The sequence below is a fragment of the Mycteria americana genome, chromosome 14 (genome assembly GCF_035582795.1).
Source record: "Mycteria americana isolate JAX WOST 10 ecotype Jacksonville Zoo and Gardens chromosome 14, USCA_MyAme_1.0, whole genome shotgun sequence".
NCBI lineage: Eukaryota > Metazoa > Chordata > Aves > Ciconiiformes > Ciconiidae > Mycteria > Mycteria americana.
The window spans coordinates 11,675,356-11,700,193 of record NC_134378.1 but is presented as its reverse complement, the minus strand read 5'-3'; the positions used below and the strand labels follow the sequence as shown (position 1 = coordinate 11,700,193).

Sequence of the window (24,838 nt, the reverse complement as noted above, 5' to 3'; positions counted from 1 at the left end):
AAAAGAAAAGGAAGTGAGAGGGTAGCTTCTGAAAACTACGGTACAAAATAGCCAGAGAAGGATCTCTCCTACAATATTTTTCAAAGCAGACCTATTTGTTCACATTTTTCACATTTAGATTAAAGAATAAACACCAACCTGAACTTTTGGTGAAGATAATCTGCCTCTTTTCCCCAGAACTGGAATTGCTACAATCCTTTCCATTCTTAGTCTTTGATGGACCTGGAGAATCTATGAAAGGAAAAAAATGAAATAATGAGTCTGCTTCATGACTCAGAAGGCTACACATAATTTGTAGCTGTGACATTACCTTCAGTGGTATCTTGCTGAGAAGCTGCTTCTGCTGACTTACATTTCTTTGATTTCTGAAACAACACAAGCAGAAATCTGGTAATATACTGAAAGGATATACAATTCCCAACTTGTATTTGACAGACACACAATTCCATTTAGTACATTTTTGTGTCTTACACAGTGGAACTCTTCCTTTCACAATATTGCTCCACATTTTTGGTATTATTTCTGTATGGAAAAATAATAACCTTGGCAACCTTGAAGGCACCTTAAAGAAAATCGTGCAGGCCAAAATGAAACTGTCTGGATACGGTATTTTGGTTTGTGTACTTTGCAGAGGGTGTGTGTGTTATCATCATTAAGGTAATCTGATACTCTGAACCCACATGGCAGGACAGTAAATTGCATGACATTAAACAGGACACAGTTAACTGTAATCAATAAAGACGTTTTTCAATAAAAATTTCAGAATAACCCTGCATCTCACATCCACTTAATTTTATTTAGTTAATAAAAAATCCCTCCTAGGTAACTTTCAATAACTGGGCCCTTTGTTGCAGGATTGCTTGGGAAGAACAGTTAATCTAAATTTTTTAAAAGCATCTGTGGACCAGATTTTCCAAGTTCATTTATGTTTTTCCAGATTAAAAAACACAAAAAACCAAACAACACCAACAAGAATCCCATTACTGGCTTTGATTATATAAATGCCAAGCTGAAAAAGAAAGATGTATTAAAGCAGTCATTGGTGTTATTATCACAAAAGATTACTCTGTATATATTCAGAATGTTGTACATATTTCAAGAAAGCTACACAAACTCAAAAGAAAATAAATACATTTAAATGTGTTAGAAAAATTAGGAGAACCTGTGCTGTCAAGCATATGATTAATGCTTGGGGAAAAAAATGCCGTACCACATGTTGCTGCAAAGCTTAGCCAGAAGGTGGTGGCAGAGGGTTATTATTCTAAAAGCAAATTTGGCTCTCCTGGTGTCCTTCAGTGTACATGAAAAACCTCTTTTCAGGGTGCTTCCACCTTTGTTATCATGGGTGGATTTACAAAGAAAAGTTACCTCCCAGTATCTGGCATCTGAATTATGAGATGTATGTAAATATATGTATGCATATTATTATACATAAGGAATATATATTATACATATTTCATCATGGGCACATATGACATAGTTGAGATTGAATAATTCTTTATGCTAGTGCTAGCTGCATCTTCTTTATGTTTTATCTCATGGGTATAAAGAAAAGGAGTTTGTGCTTCCTGCTCCAAATACAGTAGGTTCACTAGACTGCTCCCCTAGCTGAAAGAACGAACTGAGGAAGAGGTTTGAACAGCAGTGCCAACCAACCCCAAACTAGAAACTGTCTTCTGATGCTGGGCCTAGAGCTCACAGATCTCAGATTAGAGCGAATGGTGCCAGTGACAGTAGAGAAGACTGGGTCTAGCTGCAAAAAGATCAGCTGGTGCAGCAAGGCAAGGCAGTATTGCAAAACAACATCAGAACTTGAGGATGAAATGCAAGAGGCCTGCTAAGAGATATGCACATACTGTACCGCCTGTAAGATAAGCCTCCACTAAAAAAGAAAAAATATTTGCATATTCACCTAAGGCATATAGACCCCAAAAACCAAAGCAGGATTTCCGTTCATTTGCCACCACGAGCGACTGTGCTGACGCCGTAAGAGACAGAACTGCTCAGCACACTGAGGTACTACTTCTTTATTGCACAGAAGCTGGGGACAGCTTTCAGACTGTTCCAAATTATTTGAACCAAAGCTATAAGTGCTTTGTTAGGGCCACCTTCCTAAGGAAAATTGAGTGCAAATGACCACTGTTTTGGGGGTTGATTACTCTTCTACTGAGATCTGCAATGCTCTATCATCAAATTATCTTTAAAATTCTTTCAAACACTTAATTACAAAGTACTGAAAAAAAAAGAAAAAAACCATCTGAAGAGACAGCATAAGATTTACGGTATTGCTCTTACGCCAGAAGCTACAGGACACCAAGTGCAGAGGCTATGAACAGAGAGGAAACAGAACACTAGGATTTCTATGGGTAACCATTCTTTTCTTTTATTGCCCAGGCCCAATGATGCTGTATTGGTATGTATTGGTGCAGCTGAACAACGACCCTACGATGAGAAGGAATCATATGCTTGCTGGTAAGTAAACTAGTATTCATTTCAAAACAATCTAGGAAAACATTTGTACGGCATCTAATCCTACAGGCAGACAAAATCAAGCACAGTAATAGGGGTGAGATGCTCAACCTCCATCTAAAGTCTCAGTTGCTGAAAGTGTCAGACAATGATGATTCATGCTCTTGAGATTCAACTAAATCTGTCTGTACTCTGGACTGAGTCAACACTGAAGTTTTTGCTTGCTTTGTCATCCTCCAGAACAGCAATGCCAGTTCAGAAAAAAATAGCAATGCTGAAAAAAGTCCCATGTGCAGAATTGTCATTTGACAGTACAGTACCACAGAACAACTACTACTTCACAGAGTAGTAGTACACAGCAGAGTATATAGTAGAGCTGCAACAACTTTATTTCCATGGCATTTTGCCTGGTCAGATTTAAAAAAAAAAAAAAAAAAAAAGAAAAAAAAAAGAAAAAGAAAAAAAATGCAAAGACCTCAACAGCACGGTGGAAATTAGCATCGCCAGTAATCACTCAGGACTATAAGAACCACAGAACATGACAAAATTTCCAAACAGTAGTCTTACAGAATCAGACCAGGAATCTAAGTATTCCAGTGTTGTGTTTCTGACTGTGGCCAGTAGAGGATACCTGGAGATCAAAAAACTAATAACCTACCATCGCAATAAAACCGGAACTACCATACGAAATACAGAGAAGATTTTGCTCATTACTAGAATTAACTAATTTGTTTCAAGAAAAACCTAAAGCGTAGCTGGCACACTGTCCATTTTGCTCAGAGCATTAAATTCTGTGATTTTCAGAGCCTTAGTCAAAAGACAGTTTCACTACGTATAACTTCAGTATGCCATTAGCCAAATATGCATGCAATCTCATTACTTTCAAAAGTAGCACTGAAGTACAACACAGCTTACTGAGTAAATCCTCCAGTCTCCATGCAGATTAGCAGAAAAAGCTATGTGATCTAAGAGCAGATTGCAATCCAGACAAGAACTCTTTTAATTTTGTTTTAAACAATGTATAAAAAGATTACCTTTTCTAATTTACTTTTAAGTCTTCTATCCTCCATTCTTTTCTTCAATACTTCCACATCTTCTTTATTACCATTAAGAATAATCACATCTTCCTCTTGAAAGGGAACACCACACTTCAAGGAAAAAAAAAAAAAAAAAGACAAAACTAGTATTTTTTTCAAGAGCTTTATGCTGCTGAACCTTTGTTAGAATTAATACTCTAAGTTCTCCAATCCTTCCCCTTGCCGCTGTGTCTTTTCCAATAGTTCTTTCTCTTTTAATACAGTCTAATACATCTTCTCACCTCAAATGTCAAAGGGAAAATCTCAGTTGTTTTTTACTAAATATATAAATATTTAGTAAATATTACTAAAATAATAATGATTGACAGCATCCCTCTTCATGAAAAGGAGAATACATACTCATCTTACTAGTGAATTGTGAACTTTTGATAACCATATTTAAAAGCAGCTCGCATATCAATCTGCACAGCAAATTATAAAAGAATTTCAGAAATATGAAAATATTTTGCTCTTCTTCAAAGCCCTATTCCATGTAATAGGGCTACGGAAATTGCATATTTATTTCACTATCAGTCCCTTGTAAACAACACTCTTAACTAATTCTGTTTTTTTCTTTAAAGAAAAGGTCTCATGGTGTATTTTCTGTTCATGGGTTCCTTGTTTTACTAGCATAAAACGTACACTGACTAGATTAAACAAAGTAGTCCTAACTAGAATCTATTCAGTTTTCTGAACCCCATAGCTAAGTTACTTTCTGATTTTTTTTAGTTATGAATGCATTTGATTAAGATCTAAGCATTATGCCACTCTGCTCTGGATTTTGTCTTTCAACTTAGTAATACAAGAAACAACAACTGATAGGAGCAGTTCCTTTACACTGACTAGGAACAACACCAAAGGTGTTATTCCTCTACATGTAGAACAGACCGCACCAGGGAATTTTTCTCCCCAACAACTAGACAGGAAAACAGGAAAACCTGCTTTGTTGCGTTTGTTTTCTTTTTTCTTTTTTTTAATTATTATTTTTATTTTTTAAATGACAATGGGGATAAAAAGTGGTATAAAAGCAGCATTATTCATTAACCCAGCCTTGCCTTCTCATTGTCCTTCATCTGATTTATGAAACACTACCAAGTTTCAAAGTACATTTATAAATTAACCTGGATAACCCATGTAATGTGCTTCATGTAAATTCCACGTTTGTTTTCTGGTTGAAGACACAGATGTTTCACTGCGCACATTTTCAATCATCTGGTGAAGCCAGTGCATTGACTATGATGTTCTCTTTTCTAAAATCTCAATTTCCTTTTTTTTTTTGTTTTTGTTATTTTGTTAAATCCAGAAGCTTTCTGTTAATCTGCAAGATTAGTTTATAATCCTGCCTTTGTCGTTACTCTTCTGTTTTCTAAACAAAGGTTTAGAAAGGTTACTCATGTATTTGCAGTAGGAATTAAACAACTGAAAGCACATATGGACAGCACTTTGACTAGAGTCTGCCCAAGTGATGAACACAGTTTAAAAAATGAACCTGAACACAAGTGGTCAGAGAGATTATGAAGGAGAAGCAAGTGTTAGAGAGATGCATATTAAGTAAATCAGGCAGAACAATCAGTCACACAAGAAATGGGTAAGTAGCCCAAATTTTTCCATTGCTACTCAATGAGCTAGTGTTAGAAATACCAGCTTGGTATGATCTCAGACACTTGCGAGTGAGAAGTCTAGAAAATCAAGACAGACAATCAGTCTTCATACTGAGGCAGGAGTGACTGGCAGATGTCTTCATTCTAAAGAAGTCCTACACATTCATTTCTAGTGGGGTGTTTTCCAAATACAGCATGAAAGACCAGCACCCTCCTACAGGCTAGTGATTTAAAAAGCAATTTCTGTAATAATTTTTTAAAACATATTCTGTTAGGCATACAAAAATAAGTGGAAATTTCCTCCAAGTAAAAGTTTGTCAAAGGACTCTAATTTCAATAAATGTTGCATTTTGAAAAAGTAAGCAAATCCAGGTTCCCATCTGGAAAACACAGGTGGAACTGTTCTAAAATTAAAAGTATTTACAGGAAACGGGGAAATAAGGACAGCGTCCTCTTTCCATTCACTGAAGCAGATAATTTTTTGCCATGACAACAGCCAGATTATATTACAGAGACCAAACCCTTCTAAACATACTTTAAGTACAGCAAGTTATAGGCATAGAATCAACTCCACTTTCCCAGGTTTCACTAACTCCAATAGGTATGATTTGTTGTTGCATCATCCATGTGCATCAAACATTTTTTAATTGATGGTACTGTTGGATGCAAAGCTTTAATTCTGATTTTTTAAAAAGCTCACTATCCCTTCTTGCAAAAAAGGAAAGGTTTTTATCTCGATGTTTTGAAATGCTGAGATAAAAAACAGAGAGAAATTTCAGTTTTGCAAATTCAGGAAGATCGTTCCTTCAGATTAAGGTCTTCTGGGGCAGGTTTTTGTTTTATGATTATCACAGGGTCTTCCTTGCTGTACCTTGTTTATATTGGGACTTTAAATACCTATCAAGGTACTTGCTGTAGTTCCTCGATGTGTTTGCAGCACCTTGAATAGAAGACATTCCTAAATGACATTGAACTTGAAAACTATTCTGAAATGGACAAAAGCATCAGAACAGCAGCTTGCAGATCTGAATGCAAGATTCAGTCTGTAATTGAAGAAGAGTGGGATGTTAACTGAAGGAGATGCTGGACAAGCAGCTTGATTTTTGTCTAAAAGCCCTTTCAGGGTCCAATTATAACAGCATGTTCAAAACTGTTCATGTCCAAATGGCTTAACATGCTTGCATCAAGGAATTATTTAAAGGGTGTGCAGGTATGATCAAAAAGTCTTCAAAGTCTGATACTCATAAATTTGTGTACCCTTCATATCCCATGTGTAAATACATACATACACAGGCACAGAAATCAACTTTACAAAAAAACAAAACCAAAACCAACCCGAAGACTTAAAAATAATTAGAATAATAAAGGTCTTATGAGCTGTAAAAGACGTATTAGCTTAGGCATAAATATAATCTTTTAATCTTAAACTAGTACAAGAAACAGTGAAATTAGTTTTTCAAATAATGAAGACCTTTTAAATTTCAAGTAATTTTAATATAGTAGGATAGCTTCTTATCTTTCTTAGAGAATAAAATACAAGAGGTTTTTTTAGTAATAATGAAATCTTAGTTTAAGATGATTTCCTGAATTCTAAAGTTTACAGTTTCTTCTTAAGTTTCAGCTACATAACACAACGGTTGTACCGTACTTCCTGCTGTAAACTACTTTTGACAGAGTGATTTTTTTTTTTTTTTTTTTTGGTACAGTAAGATGTAGTTCCATCGATGACTACTCCAGTCAATATAACACAAATAAACAACAGGGAAATATGTTTTCATATCTAAATGTTTACATCAATGTTACAGTTTAATGTCTTATGAGAAACCTGAAACCTCTTTCCCAAATTATAAACAATAAATTAACTCCTGCAGTCCTCCTAAATATGACCATTACTAGGAAATGCATAAAGACATGAATACTTTCCCAAAACAATTCCCACCAGATTATGGAACATGTATGACCGCAACCTGACTGTCCTTCTTTAAATAGGGTAGTATTTAGAGAGAAGATTGAACAGACATCTATTCAACCAAGGACCGTATCACCATTCATTTACCAACCACTCAAGTTCATGTATTAAAGATTACTGTCTCTTGTAACAGTTAACTAAAAATGTGTTTTAAGAGAGATACTCTTCCAGAGGTTTATTCATTAGAAGTTCAGTAATGTAAGATTTGGAGAACACAATTTTTGACATTGCCACCCTACTCAGACATACGATAGGGCAAAGAGTAAATGATAACTTGGGAAGAGTAGAAAGCCTCCTACATACTAATTCACTGAATGTGAACTTTCACTCAGAAGTTGTAGCCCCTAGTACAAAAATACTGTCCAAGCAGAAGCCTCTATTTACAGAGCTTCCCTTAAAGTCAGTGTAAAGTCTTGTATCTGCCATACCTGCAGCTGTGCCTTAATTTACTTTGAGGTTTTCTCAGTTTATTGCTGACCAATATGCTACTTATCTGAACGTGTGCAAAATACACCAGCCTTCTTACTCGTTTCTAGAACCCCAAAGCTTCCTAATTCCAGTAAATTTAAGCTGTTAACTTTTCACTTATTAAAAACCCCAAGAACCTTTATAAAAGTAGTAACACAGTAAACATTCATTTTCGGAAGGAGATATTTCATTTATTATCTTTTAAGCTTCCGGCTACTAGAAATGACCAGAGGCAATTCTTTGCCATACTTATTTGCTGCAAATTGGAAAGTTTCAGCAGGCAAACAGTTAAGAACCAGGGGCGGGAGGAGGAGGAGGAGGAGGAGGAGGAGGAGGAGAAGGTTCGTTTCCTTTCCAGTTCTCATCATCCAGCATGCTCAGTTAGCAGTGCAGAGGTTAAGGCCACTGAGGTAAAGCAATACTATTTATAATCACCAGCAATGTACTCTACATATTTGAAAGTCTGATTTCAGTCCTTTAAAGGCTGTCTCTGAAAGAGTGGCAACAGAAATGTGGAGAAGCTCAAGTTTTCTCTCATTATTGTGAAGCAGAGGACATTTCTGAAGCTAAACAGCATTACTGCAGAATAAATCTGCTAAGCATTGCGGGCAACCAGATGAAGTCTTAAATGAAAACATTCACGTTAATGTTTAACCCCTTTCACTCACGCGAGATCTCTACACAAGCGACAGAATGAAGAACGCTGTCTGAATTCTGCTGAAGGACAATGGGACCCTCTATTTATTTTTATTATGCTGCCGTCTCCTGGCTAATTTTGTACAAGGTAAGACTGAATAAATTAGATTGTAGGACTTCAGGTTTTTGCTTTTCCATTATTAAAACACAGCATGTTTTAATTTTTGAAAAGTGACAAATATTTTCACTTCAGAAAGATCATTTCACTTTAAAAATACTCAAATCTGCAATAAGGGTAATTTTTTTTTTTTTTTTTTTTTACTTTGTCAGAGATGTACAGTATGGTGGAGGTCACTACTACTAGTGGTGTTTGTATCAAAAAAATCACAACACTTATGAATACTTGTTATGCTCTGTTGCAAGCAACTTAATTTTTTTTTTTTTACAGCCCTATAACTTAATGGTTTAAATAGCTTTCACAGTATTTGGTTTAAATTGTTACGAGGTCAAATACACTGCGCAAGAAAAAAAAAACCACGGGAAAACAGAAAAATTAGCAAATATGAACAGGTAAACCTCCATAAATCCGTTAAATATTTATCAGTAAATACCGATGCAATATTTTTAAGAATGATTTAAAATTTCTAAAGGCAGTATTAATTGGGTTTGGTGAATAAATTTTCTCTTTTACTTGATGCGTGTCACAACACAGAAGCAGACTCCGCAGACTTACCCAGGCTTAAGGAAAAAGCAAAGCAAAGTAAAAAGCAGTTAAAAGTGCCGATTTTAACATTAAGTTTTTAGAGGACTGAGTATTCACTTGCTTATAAAATGTCTACAGTAATGACTGCATAAACACCTTTCAGACAAAAGCAGACAAAAAGATTTGGAAATAAGGAGTTAATGCCTTTTAAACATTTTATTAGAAGATGAAGTATTCCTAAGTCCTTTGCTTCACTGAATTATGAAGTCATACAAACTAAATTTTACCTAAACATTAATATTAAGCAAATACAAAGAGTACAGACAAAACAAAATATTTAGAGGTGCCACGATGCAGTCCAGAGTCCTACGGTAGGAAGAAACAATGAATTGTACGATGATTTGTCACTATGAAATGCACAGCAAAGTATATAGCTAATGGGGTCTTGATGAACTGAGATATTTCACAGGCTTATTTTCAGGCATAAACATAATTCCACTTTGCTCTAGAGTTCACCTTTTTAATTGAGATGGAGGAGCTTAGGCTTGCAACAACAATTTTCTGTTAAGTAATATCCATAAAAGCAGCCACAAAGGTGCTTGAAAATCCCTACAAACAGGTTGTTTTTTGAAGAATGTCAAACACTACTCTCGGCACTTTTAAAAATTAAGACAATTTCATCCTCCAGATTTAGAAAACCTATCCATAACATAGAAAAGGTTGAATTTCAGAGAGATTCTGATAATAACAAATACGTATAATGGCACTCTTGCTTAATAAAATTAAAAGGCAAGATAGGCATAGACCAGGTTATGCCTGGACAGTGGATCTTTTCAACAGTACAATATCTTGCTCTTCAAGGGCAGGAGGAAATACGGTAGCATACTCCTTGAGAGCAGACCATAGCATAGGGGCTAGAGGATTCTTCTAAGTGGCAAATTTCATACACAATGGGACTAACAGCTGCAATTCTAGCTCTAAATCTAGTAAAACACTAGCAGAAAGCCAATGCTTTCATTCTATAATATACCCTGAGGATGAAAGATGTCAAATTCTGTTCTTGTAGGCAAGACGTCATCATTTAGTCATTCCCCAGAAATATGTTAACACTGGAGAAGGAATTGTTTCTTCTTACCTGACAATGGGGTGTTTGTGTACTTTTATGCTGCCATATAAAATATAGCTTCTAGATGCCATGCAGTTCAATAGGAAAAATCCATAGTAAACACCTAACAACCTGAAACATCCCTGGAAGCTATTATTTGAAGTGTAATAAAAATTTAAGTGTATGAAACAAACAGGTTATAGCTTGGTTCCCTAGTGAACTATCCTTTGCAACCTGCCCACAAAGATGTATTTAATAGAACAAAAACCCCAAACCTGATGAGCGCACTCATTCTGTATGGATGTTCTATATTGTACGCAGATATAAAGTCCCAAATATTGCTGTAACTGCCCAGTGTCTTCAGTGCAATTCTTACATCCGGAATGAACCTTCCCTGTGATGTACTGTAGAGACCACATCACATGGACTAATTCAGAGCAACCTCAATACTCCTCCTGTAATTATTCACTCAGAACAAAACAGTTTTTCTAACTCCAGGTCCACAAAAACCAGTGCTTCCCTAACAGAGACTCCTTCTCCCTACCTTCTGCTATTGGGTACATAATGGCCTCATGCAAATCTATTCTCGGCTCTGGTAGTCAGCTGGTACCAGGCCACAGCACTGCTGTATTTCATTTTTACCGTGAAAATCCTGGCTTTCACCTTTCAGTGCCCTTCCTTTTCTCCTCCTTTCCGCACAATACATGGATTTGATTTGCTGAAGCTTTTCGTTCAAATGGATGAAAGGCTCACATCATGCTTGTTTACCCAGTAAATGTATCCCTTAGGAGCTGTGAAGAAAAAATATTCTTCTGGGACCTGATTTCCTAATGTTTTTCTTTGGCCTATGCATTCAATGCAGACTGAAGAGCATTGCTGACAGAACATAGAAGCAAAATGGATGAACCCTCCACCTAACATACAACTCCACTTTCTGGAATGGTAAGTGGAACAGGCATTCTTCCAGCATGAAATCCAGTGCATACCAGTAAGGACAGTAAGATAAATACATTCTTTCCCAACAGCCTAATAAGATCTTAAAATTGTGGTATTATAGAGTATCCATTCTCTTGGTTCAAATTCTGTATTTTTAATGCTTTTTAAATTCTATGCCTCATTTCTACTTTAACTACAATGCCCTCTTTATTTTCAAGCTTTTAAGATAGATGTATACTGGGTTTTCATTAAACAAGTATTTTCCACTTCTTTCTAATGAAAACATAGAGCCTTCTAACCACAATAGCATTGCTATAAAGAAACTACCTTTATAAAAGTATGCTTATTCTCTGTTCCTATGTAATTAACAAATACGTTGTGATGTTGACAGCTGCAAAGCATGAAATATTTACAGGTGAAATACAAATTTTGTTAAAAACAAATTCATTGAATAAAATAAGAGAAAATCCTCTCTCTTTAAAATAAATAAAATCATTCTTAATTTAACTATTAAGTTTAATAGCAGTAGAGGGACCCTTCCCCCAACCCTGGAATATTCTCTAGGAAGTTCTATACCAAATGCTTCAAGGATAAAGACTTCATGTAATTGCTGTGGGATTCAGGACTGCTGCACTCATTCTTTTGACTTTTCAACAAGGTATACATAAGAAAAAAAATCACAATGGAAAAACTCTTATGCCAATACTGATGTAAATTACACAGTTATCTCTGAATGCTAATACTGGCAGTAGTCTACTTATCTCAGGATATGCACATATGCTAAAAATAAGAAGTGTTGTCGCTTGTTCTGTTTTCCAAAGCACCAATACAAAGATGTCAGAGGGGAAAAAAAAAAAAACCTCTCAAAGAGTTAGAAACATTTGCTGACTTTATAAGGATAAAACCCCGTCTATTTTGTGGATTACATTTTTGTCTCTTCCTTTTGTTTATTTAATAATTTTTCTGCTGATTTAATTTACTGAATTCTGGTCCTCCGGCATAACTTAAGGTTTCCCAGGCTTTAAGGAAATCTCAGCAGCAGCTTTCCCTTAGCACACAGTGCTCACACATCTTCCCTATTCCAAAGCTAGACCTTGACCAACCTATGGCACTGGACTCACCTACTGGCACACACATTGCCTCAAAGTAGAAGAAACTTCTACTCGATGGACTAGTGTTGTGTCCCGTCCCCCCCTTACTCAAGTAATAAAGTGTAAAAAGCCATTTTGGGTTCTTTGGATGATTTCATTTGTCCTAGAAAGACTGCTTTGTGGCTCTGCAAGTACCATTTCCACTGGCTGAGTACACTGCAGCATGAGCATGCACATGGGCACACACACAGTCCCTCCTAGTAACTGGAAAGAGAGTAATCTCAACATTTATAAATGTCATGTACGGAAAAAAGTCAAAAAGGTTCTCTCCCTCTCTTTATCTCACTTTTCCTTTCAGATAATCTGAACGCTTAATTGAACTATGATGGGAAGACAATATCTGGAAAATAGAAGATGAACCCACTCGATGCAACAAAATCAGGATTTTTAGTGTGCATTGCTGTCTGTATGTTCATCTACACTTTCATCTACCTAAAGGATATACTTTCTGAAGAGACAAATGAACAAAAATTTAATGCAAATATAGCAGAGTGTGGTTTTTACCCAGATGAACTTTGTTCAGCTCTTTTTGTGGGGAAAACTGCTGCCTTTAAAATTGGAAACTTTTGTCAGAATACCTACCAACCTAAACCACTCAGCTGCATTCAGACTTCGTGCAATTGCTCCACGGTTTTGAAGACTCTGCATTTTATCACAAGACCACTGTCAGATGAAGAAGGAAATTTCTCATTGGCATACATTATCACAATTCACAAGGAGCTGGAAATGTTTGTAAAGCTGCTAAGAGCTATTTATATGCCTCAGAATATTTACTGCATACATGTTGATGAAAAGTCACCAAAAGATTATAAAGCTGCTGTGCAAAACATCGTTAATTGCTTTGAAAATATTTTTATTTCCTCAAAAAGAGAAAATGTTGTTTATGCAGGATTTTCAAGATTACAAGCTGATATTAATTGCATGAGAGATCTAGTTCATTCCAAAGTTCAGTGGAATTACGTTATTAATCTATGTGGTCAAGATTATCCCATTAAAACAAACAAAGACATTATACAATACATCAAAAGTAAATGGAATGGTAAAAATATGACTCCTGGGGTAGTTCAACCACTTCATATGAAATACAGGACACAGGTTAGTTACAGAGAATATGTACATTCTGGAATGTCATACGTGTATCCAACAAAGAATATAAAAGCTAAACCTCCATATAATTTGACAATATATTTTGGTAGTGCCTATTACATACTCACTAAAGAATTTGTAGAGTTTACATTGACTGATGCACGTGCAAAAGATTTGCTTGAATGGTCAAGAGACACGTACAGTCCGGATGAACACTACTGGGTCACACTGAATCGTTTAAATGGTAAGACTATGTTATTTCTACTATGAATAAGCCCTGGACCAACAGCATTGTAAGGTCTCTGACACGGAGAGCTAGTGAGCTCCAATTCAGAGCTTAACTCCACCACTTAATTGAGTTACATTGCATAAATATGGTAATTTCTTCAGCCTTGATGCTGCTGCTCTTTCAAACAGCCACATCTCCTGATGGCTGAGAAACAAAGCTTGACTCCAGAAAAGTACTACTAATGGTGCAGACCATTAGCTACAAGGCTAGAAAAATGTTGATTAAAAACAAGTAAATTTTTTTGCTACGTAAAAGCTCATGCTCTCAAGGAATTAAGAAAAGCAATAAAACTGAGAATGATGTCTGTTCTTATAATGTACACATCTGTAAATAAATACGTAATGTGCCTACATTTAAAAAGTCTTCAGCAGTGAAAAATTTCCCTGTAGTAAGTAGAAAGAAATCTTACAAGAACCTTACGTTTTTAAAGATGCTCCAGGGGCTACACCCAATGCAGACTGGGATGGAAACATACGAGCCATTAAATGGAAAGATCAAGAAGGAACCATACACAAAGGCTGCAAAGGTAACGTGAATTTTGATCATGAACTCAAATCTGATTCACTGACTAGCATTCATTGCCAGTTATGTATTATGCTTTAAACCGGCTATTAAATGCGCCACAGTGGTCATACATATTTTATTTTGGAAGTATCAAATAAAACAGCAAGCCATCCTACTAAATTGCTCCACTGTATCCAATCTAAATAGCTCCTGATATATTCTTGCAAAGATCATCACAGCATACACATACGGACAACCGATCTTTCAACCTCCAATTACCAATGCATTAACTTGACTGATCAGTTTTCAGTGAAGAGTAGGGGGTTTACTTGACAAGCGTGTTTGTCAGGTACTTTCATTAACATTGGGTTAAATCTCTTCAATTTGAACAATAATAAAAAAGGAGAGTAGTGCTGACCATATGGAAGGAATGCCCCAAAAAAAATTTAAAATATGTAACTGTATAAACTCAGCACAGTAAAGTACTGCATGATTAAACAGGTATCCAAATAGAAGTAGGAGATCAGAACTTCAGTATGCCCAACTATAAGACACAATATTAAGCAGAGCAACATGTCAATGAAGCAGCTGGAGGTGACATGTATCCATTTGTATAAAATACAAAACCAAACCCTTGCCTTTATGTTTAAAATCTAGCATTATCCTCCAGATATATTTCAATGATGCTCTATGTGAAATCAAAAGGTAATTTTTGTCAGTAACACTGTAGAGTGAAACTTTTTTTTTTTAAAAATGATTCTGTTCAGTTTTCTGCTGCTTTCAGATACCTTCAATTTGTCCTTGCAGGTCATTACATCAGAGACATTTGTGTCTACGGACTAGGGGATTTGCAGTGGATTATTGAGTCACCTCATTTGTTTGCCAACAAATTTGAGCCTGCAACATATCCACTTGTTATGGACTGCCTAGAGAGACGCTACAGGCTTAAAGTACTGCACCAGGCAGAAGTCCCAATTGAAGATCACTGGCGTTTTCAGGAAGAGAACTACTTCAACATGAAGCTGAATGTTTGAGCTTAACTAACATCTAAACAAGTTCAAAATACTGACAGAAACCATTAACATTCTTAGCCATAGACTTCACTCTGTGCATTACAGCTTCAGGGTAAGCACAATACTGTACTATCAGTCTGCCAGTGAAATAAACAGTTTTCATTTATTACAGTAAGATAAAGAGCAACAACTGCTAATGCGTTAATTCTCAAAGAAAATGACATTTCTAAATCTATAACTTACTGAAGACAAGGGGGGAGTTCATAATCCTTTAAGTGATTTATGTAATTGGAAAAATACATATTCCTTATGTCTGCAGCAAAAAAAAAAGGACCAACTAGTAGGAAAATAGTAAAATGGAAGCAATGACTGAACAAAGATAAAATATGAAGAGCACAAGTTAATGAAAGTCATGTCTACTGTATGTCTTATGAAATAGATTATTTTGAATAATGAAGTTCAGGCTAAAATTTCAGAGCTTGTAGATAAGCAAGTGACAACCAGTTTCAGACACAGTCCATTTCACTGTTTTTTTTGTTTTGTGTTTTTTTTTTCCATGGCCAGCTGCATCTCTAATTTCATTGTGTAGCATGGCAACATCACTCTCAAACTATTCAGGCTCTGCTCCTAATGAAAAGGGTGTGTGTGCCAGTAACAGTAGTAGGGCTCCTGCAATGCATGTTTACCTTTAAGTCCCTGTTTCTGAGTCTCTGCAGGAGTTTAGGGCACGGAGACATGGGAAATTTGAGGCCAGGGAACAAAGGAAAACCAAGGGAAAAGCCATCTTTCAATCCCAGTGTACCTGACTGAGGGAGACAAAACTTCCCTGAACCTTGCAACAGTCTGCAGCAATTGGAGATAACACCTAGCAGCAACCAGGAGAAGCATCTCGTTTCCCAAACCCTCTGCAGACCAAATGTAGCACTCGCTGGTCTACAGTAAGGAAGTGGCTTTCGACACAGAACACAGGCAAAAACAGGGAACTGTAATAAAAAAAAAAAAAAAAAAAGAAAGAACAAGGATAAAGCCCTTTTCCAGGCAAGAGTTGCTCTTTCCTCTTCAGGACTCCTAAATTAATCCTCTCACTTGTGCAACCAAAAAGATTGGGGGAATATAAGAAAACAGAGAGGATATCGGTGATGGTCTTTTATACAATATGACAACTCTTCCATGGGATTAAACCTCTACACCCTGTCTCCAAAGGTCTTTAGTTAGGTGCTACTGACGGAAAGAGACTAGGAGAAACCCGAATTGTGAGAAATCATTTCAAACTGTTTGTCCTCCTTTAGAAGTATTTTGGCAAGAATGCAGATGAAAGTTTCATTCCAGTAAATCCAAATAAACTCCCAATTATTTTGCATGAACTCTGATGCAAACTAATAAAATAACATCTCGTTACTTATAAGATCACTTGATTAGAAACTACAAATTATAAATAAACGTCTAGGAGCAGTTTAGATGTAAGCTTCAGTACACATCCAAAATATCACTCAGTCTTTACAGGAAAACTGACTTACAGATTAAACATTTTTCCAAAAAAAATCAAATGAATCAACGAATGACCCAACAATAGAACATGAAAGTTTCATACTGCAAACTTATTCCCAGGTTCCTGGAACTGTACTGCTTATTTTCCCACAAGAGTTTCTTGGAAACATTTCTTTCAAATGAACTTTAACCTAAAGAAAGGCCATCTGGTCTCTATTTATTTACAAAAATGTACAAACTCAACCCAAAGGCCTGTACTTAGTTTCATGTATAACCCAGGACTTATCTGGTGGCTAAATATTGCTGGAGATGCTTTTTTATGGAGAAAAGAAAGAAAGAAAGAAAAAAAAAAGACTATGCAGCATATTCACACTGAGCTTGTAGAGTCCCTCTGAAACTATTACTAAGCTAATGGGTCTCTGGTATGTATTAACCATAGCAATATTCATAGTTACTTTATCTCCAGACCACACCCAATCCACTGTAGGGCACTGCCAGCATTTATCCACTCCATGTTGTTTTTTAAAACGTGAAAGGAACGTTCCTTGTTAACGTCGTTACAGCAAATCCATTATTGAGCTTTCACCTTTCGTCACCATCAGACAAAACAATTGTTGTGTCTCACTTCTGAATTGAATGAAAAGGATAAATTCAATAGCAAGGTGATATATAACGTGGGCTTGGTTTGCAGAAACTGAACCAAACTGGGGGAAAAAACTGCACAAAAAACCCTCTTAAAATATAATTTAGATATGACTTTACCCATGTCAATCCAGGAAAGCCATTGGAGCGTGATCCTCCTTCCTTAAAGGATTTTGTATTTTAAACAAAATTTTACGTATATAAAACCCCCAGAAAATCATAATTAAACCACCCCCTTCTCAATCATTAAGAAACAGTATTTTACACATTATTCTGAGTGACCATAACCACATTATATTCTTGAAAGATTTTTTTACTTCTAACAACAGTTGAAAATTAAGTAATAAAACTGTGAAAGCTGAGAGTATTTAACATACATAAAAAGCGTTCATTAAGTTCTGCATGCATTATCGTGTTATGAGTAGATCAATCACAACTTTTAGATTTCAGTAACCAATGTTTACTAACTTTTGGTGACTGTTGATCTAGGAGCATATAGTGTCAGTGTGACCTTGTTCAAGGAAACACTACTGCTGTATAACATACTGCACACACATTGTATCTGAAAGATGTATGCATAATTTCTGTTTCAAAAAGCCTGAGGCACATGTTCAATAGCTCTATAGCTAAGTTAAACATTTGACTAAGTGTTTTATATGGCACAGACTTTAATAGTTAGGGTACCATTTCGAGTGTGTATTAGAGTCTGTTGACTCTGAAAATAATTCCAAAATAAATTTTAAAGTGATATAAGAAGCTACATTTTAAAATGTAATCTTGTCCTTAACTTCCAGAGTGACTACCTGAACTCCCAGAAAGACTTCCACCAGATTCAATAACCACTATCCCATCTCCAACCTACCTCTAGCATGCTATTACACCAATAGTAACTTCTTAGACAGGAGAGTCAACATCAAAAATTGGTAATGGTGCCTTTTTCAATCCGCCAAAAGTGAGCTTAAATAGACACTATACACTGCTAGGTAATTCTTTTATTCCATTATTTCTAAAAGCATAATTTTTGTCAAATAGCAGACAAATAGCAAACAAGTAGGCACCAAAGACTGCCCGTGCAAGAATCAGGAAGCCAGTTAGAACAGAAGTTCCAAAACATTTAATCACTTTGGGCCCCACCAAAATCTACAGACCACCACAGATTAGCACTAATTTACAATCTACAAGATCCCATCAAATACAAGAAGAGTGAGTAGAAACAGTCTTGCTTGTTCTTTCCATTTTAGTAGTCTGTTGGAGAATTAAACACAACAATAGGTGAGAACATCCTATTCAAAAGTGCAAATTTTAAACTGACAATTTCCATGACACGCACAATTCTTCCTGAAGAGCAGGAAGCAGCAGAAGACTCCTGATCTTCAGGGCTTCTGCTGCAGAACACAGATCACCAAACTCTTATCTGGAAGCAAAGTTTTTTCTCTTCCTGCTGATTCAAAGTCCTATCCTGCACATTTTAGCATGTGACTTAGTACTGATAGTTTAAATTTTCTCTTCTTACTGTACAAAACCTCAAAAATATGGCTCAAACAAGATACACTTCTGTGTAAAAAGGTATTGTAAGTTTTATTTGTATTCATAAGTTGCTCTGTGTTAGACAAAGCTCTTTTTCAACTCTTCAGTCTAAATAGTTAGAAGCTTCAAAATTTGTCCCAAGCACTTCATCTAACAGCTCACTCTCCAACATAAACCACCATTAAAAAATTCTCATTGCTCTTTCAAAAAATTCTTTGACCAGGGAGTTTTATATTTTGGCAACACAGTTCAAAGCATTTACAATTTAGGCAATAAGAGACAATCTCTCTCTCTCTCAACACTGCTACAGTGTCTGACTGTTTGTTTGCCTTAGAGTTTTCACATTTTAATGTTATTTTTTAACTTGAATCTTTCAGTATACTGCTACTTAACATGTGAAGCAAGAAAGAAAAGTTTACTTCCAAGGGAGCTAAGTCACTTAGAAAGAGTCCCCACACATTAATTACAGTTGCTGTACTAAAAGTCCTCTATCCATGACAGTTTCCTCTCACATTCTTGTGCCCTTCCCTAGTACCAATACAGTCTTTTTAACAATTCCAGTAAAAGTAGATAAATACATGTATTTAATATTGTCAGCTCTTCATGTAAAGTTTCTACTGAGGCAAAATATGTTTTTTTTTAAAGAGAACTCTGATAGAAAGACTGCTTCATCATCCCCATACCTAGACTCCATATGGCCTTTCAAATCTAGTACCACAGCAAATACTGTCGACATAAACCAAGGAATGCTGAATTCTTCATCTTGGGGTTTTCCATTTCCTTGAATTAGACAAAATCTGCATATGCATTCAGTTTTTTTCCTAAACACTTATTTTGCGATATGCATATCACTGGGCAAATGGATTGCTCTATTTCTTGTATAAGCTGCCACAGAAAAAACTGAGAAGAAAACTGAGCAGCAAGACAACTGCCTGTGGGACTTCCCACAAAGTGGTAAGCATTCCCGTGAGCCAGGCCAGAAGGCCTGGAAAGGAAGCAACCCTCTGCTCTGAGCACAGCGAAGTAATTTCCTACAGTTTCATGAAGCACAACACTTTGCGATATGCATCTTGTAGCATGTAAATATATGTTAATTACCTAGTTCAGATGATTTAGTTTGAAGTATATGAGTATGAAAGTGAGGACTGCAGAACTGTTTGGGCTGCTGGATATCTGTATTCTCCGGTGAATGTTTTTACTGCATCATTACAGCATCTGTTTGACAAAGTCCTTTGGGAAGCTGTTGCTGTTTACAGTTTGGCAGACTATCAATACTGCTCTGTAGGCTCATAGGTGAAATTAATGCACAAGAATAGCTTGTTTTGAAAGAGCTTTCTTGAATTTCACAGTAGTGGGGAAGAGAACTGCCACACGGCTCCTAGACTGATACTTCTCCAGTTTACATCCATGCTATAAATCTCATCCCCTGGGATGAAATGAAAACACAGATTCTGCTAGTTGAAAAGAAAGACTGAAAAACTGAATACAGACAGTAAACACACAAACACAGGATTATTCTTTTTGAACTACTCTCATCATGTCACTCTCCGAAGTCACATAACAATGCCTCTGCACACACAGACGTGGCAGGGGCACACAGGGCTGGGCATCTGGGCACATACTGGCAGACAGAAGGTGGCAAAGCCATGAAAGAAAATGCTGTGGCCCACATAGATCCCATAGGTTGGATTTTGGTTCAAAAACCATATTGTCATTCTTAAAATACAGCAGTTAGCACCAGTAGAAATGTATGTATGGGAATCCACAATGTTCAAACATTCTGCACTTCAGAAAATGTTTGCAGTTTGAAAGAACATGTACCAGAAGAGGATTCTATTTGTTAATAAACAATTTCTAATTCTAGCATATGTACCACACACAACATTTCATTTTTTTTTTCCTTCTTCATCAGTTCTGGTTCATTTTACTCTATGCCCCATTGCTGCATAAAGACAGAACGTGCTGGGGGAATGCTGCTAATTAGCGCCTTGGATATAAACAAACTGTTAGCTACCAGAAAGCATGGCAACCAGTTCCCCATGATCCTATTTAGAAAAGTTCTGGTCCCCTTCTTGATTCTGAATACAGAATGAGAACATTATCAGTATATATCCAAAATCTACTAAATCACTCTTTGACCTTAATAAAAGGAAACGTAGACTAAAACATGTTCTCCTAGCTGGTTACCATTGTCTTTGTGCACCAAAAATCCAATAATGAAAAGACGACAGACTAGATTATATTATACCTACTTCATTATTTCTAGAAGCACCCTTCTAAATATTGTGAAGAATACACATGTATGTGAAAACAGTTGCATGCAAATATGAGGCTATGATAAATACTGATTATTAAAAAATCCAGAAAATGTGGGATTTATTTAGTTTTTGTTAAGATTATCAGACTGGCCAAACCATGGACAAAACATCTCATTCCTGCATTTAATAATCAAGTTACATCCAGCTATCGACAAAAATTTAGATGCAAACAAAAATCCTCATTAAAAATAAATTAGTATCTGCCAACAGGAAAGCAGAGCCATTAGGACTAACCTAGTATTCTACAGAACAACATTAGCACTGAATGCAGCAATATGAGGCTAAACCTAACTAACAATATTCCACATCACCTGCAACAACTTACCAAGAAAGTTTTTCCTTCACAGGTCTTTTTTAATACAAATATACTGCATGTTTTATCAAATACCAGAGTGTTTGCTGAAAAATAACTCTACCTAAATGTGGCAACTATCACCACAAATCTCATGATAATAAAAATAATGATAGGAAAAGAGAGAGTATTTGCAACTTCTATCATTGCCCCTAGCTACAAAGAAACCTATGAGATCAAACCAACACTGTAAAATGAAACGCAGACAGTATTTTCTACAATAATCCATGTAATTGCTGAAAATTCTATGAAGAATTGCCCAAAAAAAGGACAAAAGCAAATGTCCTTTAAAAATACAGGGATCAAAACAAAACCTGAAAATGTAATCAGTTTAAACACATAGAGCGGACACTGATAAACACAAACCACATGCATTCAGGAAAAAAGCCCAAACCAAAACCAACACGCCAAACCAAACCAATCACCCTTTTTTAAACTGAAATTCTAACCAAACATTTGAAAAAAAATGAAATTTCTGAAGTAGTTGTTGCAAAACCAAACTGTCTATGAGAACAAAAATATTGATTTTTTACAACTACTTAGAAACACATTTTTATTAGAAAAGGCCATATAGAATTACTTCAGGCCATCATAAGACAGAACTTTTACAAGTTCCATTTCAATTTGCATATTCAGATGAAAAAAACACTTTACAATAGTGGATGTGAATGCAATTGTATATCTATGCTTATACCTGTTATAACTGTATCTATATATCTATCTGTGGGGGGTCATATGTGACCCCACTGCTACTAAAGCTGAAGAAAAACTCACCTTGTGACAAACTTCTGATTTAATTTCTTTGAGAGCACGTTCAGAGAACACACAGCCACAGTTTCTCAAGAAGCAAAACCTTCAAAGAAAAGACGACAAGACATACAATCGTTTTTAAGAAACCCTGTGCCTAAAAGATATATCTGCAGTGCTGATTTAACACAGAAACAATACTGCAGTGGGCTAGTAGGACACAGCTAACTTTCTCTTTACACAGTCTTGCAGCTAATCAAGGTATCAGCACCTTAACTAGGTACTTATTAATTTGCACAATGTAAGAATCAAACGGAAAATATTGGGTACATTAAATCACAACATGTATTTTGTTAATTCATTCTTGGTATAATTCAGCATAGGTTTATAACAATCTCTCAAGGGGATCATAGCAAAACAGATGCTCTTTAGATGTTTTTGTACATTTGCTATAAGTCTAAACAGGTTTCTCTGGAATCATCACCACAATCTGTTTTACTACAAAGTCACACTGTTTGAACAGTTCTACCTCCCACCAAGCTTAGTGATTTCACTTACTCTGACTCAAGTTCTCCAGCAAAGCTGTGACAAGCGAGCCTAACCATGGTCTGTTCTCCCACATCTCTCCTGTCCATATGGAAGATTCTTGCAAGATTATGTGAAGCAATTACGCACACAGTTCATGCGATCTCATTTTCCTGAGAGCTACTGTTAATCCTTCCCTCTCTACCACCCTCAACTGAATCTACTAAATACTAAAAAAATACTAAGGTGGCTCTGGTAAAAATGGGTTTACTTCCCAGGTTCTCTCTTTAATTCCACCTGAATGTCTCCCAGCCAGTCACTCTCTGGAGGAAGAAATACTTCGCAACTATCAAAGCTATGAACCCGGCCTCTTCTCACTCATCAGCGTTAACACGCACGGAAAAAGAAATTGCCAATTTGCCCAAACCAGGATGCAAGGAAATGTCCTTCCTCAGCCCAATAAAAAAAAAAATAGATACTATTGCAGGATTAGAATAGACATACAATCCATTGCTATTCTGATCCTAACTTCATAGGCTTGCCAAGGTGGTGAAGAGGGCTTTAAACTAAAGTTGCTGGGGGAGGAGAACCTCAACCCATCCCACTCCTACCAGTTTGATGCCAGTGCCAGCAATAGATACCCAGAACCTGGAGAAGGACCACAGGTCAGCAGGAGAGCACCTGAACAGCAGCACAAAGGAATTCTATCCACTCCAACCAGTAAGTCGGCTTCATTGGGGGCCCAATTTAAACACCTCTATGCAAATGCACAGGGAATAAACAAGAGGAGTTAGAGACATGCGCACGCCTGCGGGGCCATGATCTTATTGGCATCATGGAGATGCAGTGGGACAGCTCCTATGACTGGAGTGTTGGAATGGAAGGATACAGGCTGTTTAGGAAGGATGGGCAGGGAAGACGAGGAGGGGGTGTCACCTTCTATGTCAATGACCAGCTGGAGTGCATGGAACTCTGCCTGGGGATGGATGAGGAGCTGACCGAGAGCTTATGGGTCAGGATTAAAGGGAGGCCAGGGACAGGTGACATTAGGGGGGGGGTCTGCTACAGGCCACTCAGGAAGACTGAGCAGATGAGGCCCTCTATAGACAGACAGGAACAGCCTCACGTTGACAAGCCCTGGTCCTTGTGGGGGACTTTAGCCACCCTAATATCTGTTGGAGGGACAACACAAGAGGACACAGGCAATCTGGGAGGTTCCGGGAACGTGTTGATGATAACTTCCTTCTCCAAGAGACAGAGGAGCCAATGAGGAGAGGTGCTATGCTGGACCTTGTCCTCACCACCAAGGAGGGGCTGGTGGAGAATGTGAAGCTCAAGGGCAGCCTTGGCTGCAGTGACCATGAAATGGTGGAGTTCAAGATCCTTACGGCACCGAGGAGGGTGTACAGCAAGCTCACTACCCTGGTCTTCAGGAAAGCAGACTTTAGCCTCTTCAGGGATCTGCTTGGTGGAGTACCATGGGATAAAGTCCTGGAGGGAAGAGGGGCCCAAGAAATCTGGTTAATATTCCAGGATCACCTCCTCCAAGCTCAGGAGCGATGCATCCCAACAAAGAGGAAGTCAGGCAAAAACACCAGGAGACCCGCATGGATGAACAAGGAGCTCCTGGACAAACTAAAACTCAAAAAGGAAGCCTACAGAGAGTGGAAGCAAGGACAGGTAGCCTGGGAGAAATACAGAGGAATTGTCCAAGCAGCTAGGGATCAGGTTAGGAAAGCTAAAGCCTTGATAGAATTAAATCTGGCCAGGGACGTCAAGGGCCACAAGAAAAGCTTCTATAGGTACGTCGGTGATAAAAGGAAGACTAGGGAAAACATGGGCCCTCCCTGGAAGGAAACAGGAGACCTGTTTACCTGGGATATGGAGAAGGCTGAGGTACTCAATGACTATTTTTGCCTCAGTCTTCACCAGCGAGTGCTCAACTCACACCACCCAAGTCGCAAAAGGCAAAGGCAGGAGAAGATCAGGTTTGAGACCATCTAAGGAACCTGAAGGTGCACAAGTCCATGGGACCCAATGAGACACATCTGCGGGTCCTAAGGGAACCGGCAGATGAAGTTGCTAAGCCACTATCCATCATATTTGAGAAGTCATGGCAGTCCCAGTAAGTTCCCACTGACTGGAAAAGGAGAAACATAACCCCCGTTGTTAAAAAGGGAAAAAAGGAAGACCTGGGGAACTACAGGGCAGTCAGTCTCACCTCTATGCCTGG

At 37.1% G+C, this 24,838-nt stretch overlaps 2 protein-coding genes across 4 annotated transcripts in view; one reads left to right on the top strand and one right to left on the bottom strand.

Annotated features, from left to right (window-relative positions):
- RTF2 (replication termination factor 2) overlaps positions 1-24,838 on the bottom strand; it is a 33,338-nt gene that overhangs the window by 5,005 nt on the left and 3,495 nt on the right. For all 3 annotated transcript variants that reach the window (XM_075516907.1, XM_075516908.1, XM_075516906.1), the window contains exons 5-8: positions 22,108-22,186; positions 3,504-3,617; positions 311-365; positions 139-231 (exon numbers count right to left, since the gene is read on the bottom strand). In XM_075516907.1, the coding sequence (XP_075373022.1) occupies positions 139-231; positions 311-365; positions 3,504-3,617; positions 22,108-22,186 (341 nt within the window). The remainder of the gene's footprint in view (positions 1-138; positions 232-310; positions 366-3,503; positions 3,618-22,107; positions 22,187-24,838) is intronic.
- On the top strand, positions 10,927-15,254 carry LOC142416834 (putative beta-1,3-galactosyl-O-glycosyl-glycoprotein beta-1,6-N-acetylglucosaminyltransferase 7). The gene is made up of 4 exons (XM_075516905.1): positions 10,927-10,969; positions 12,413-13,444; positions 13,920-14,015; positions 14,801-15,254. Exons 2-4 carry the CDS (start codon positions 12,469-12,471, stop codon positions 15,025-15,027), a joined length of 1,299 nt encoding a protein of 432 aa, XP_075373020.1. The 5' UTR covers positions 10,927-10,969; positions 12,413-12,468; the 3' UTR covers positions 15,028-15,254.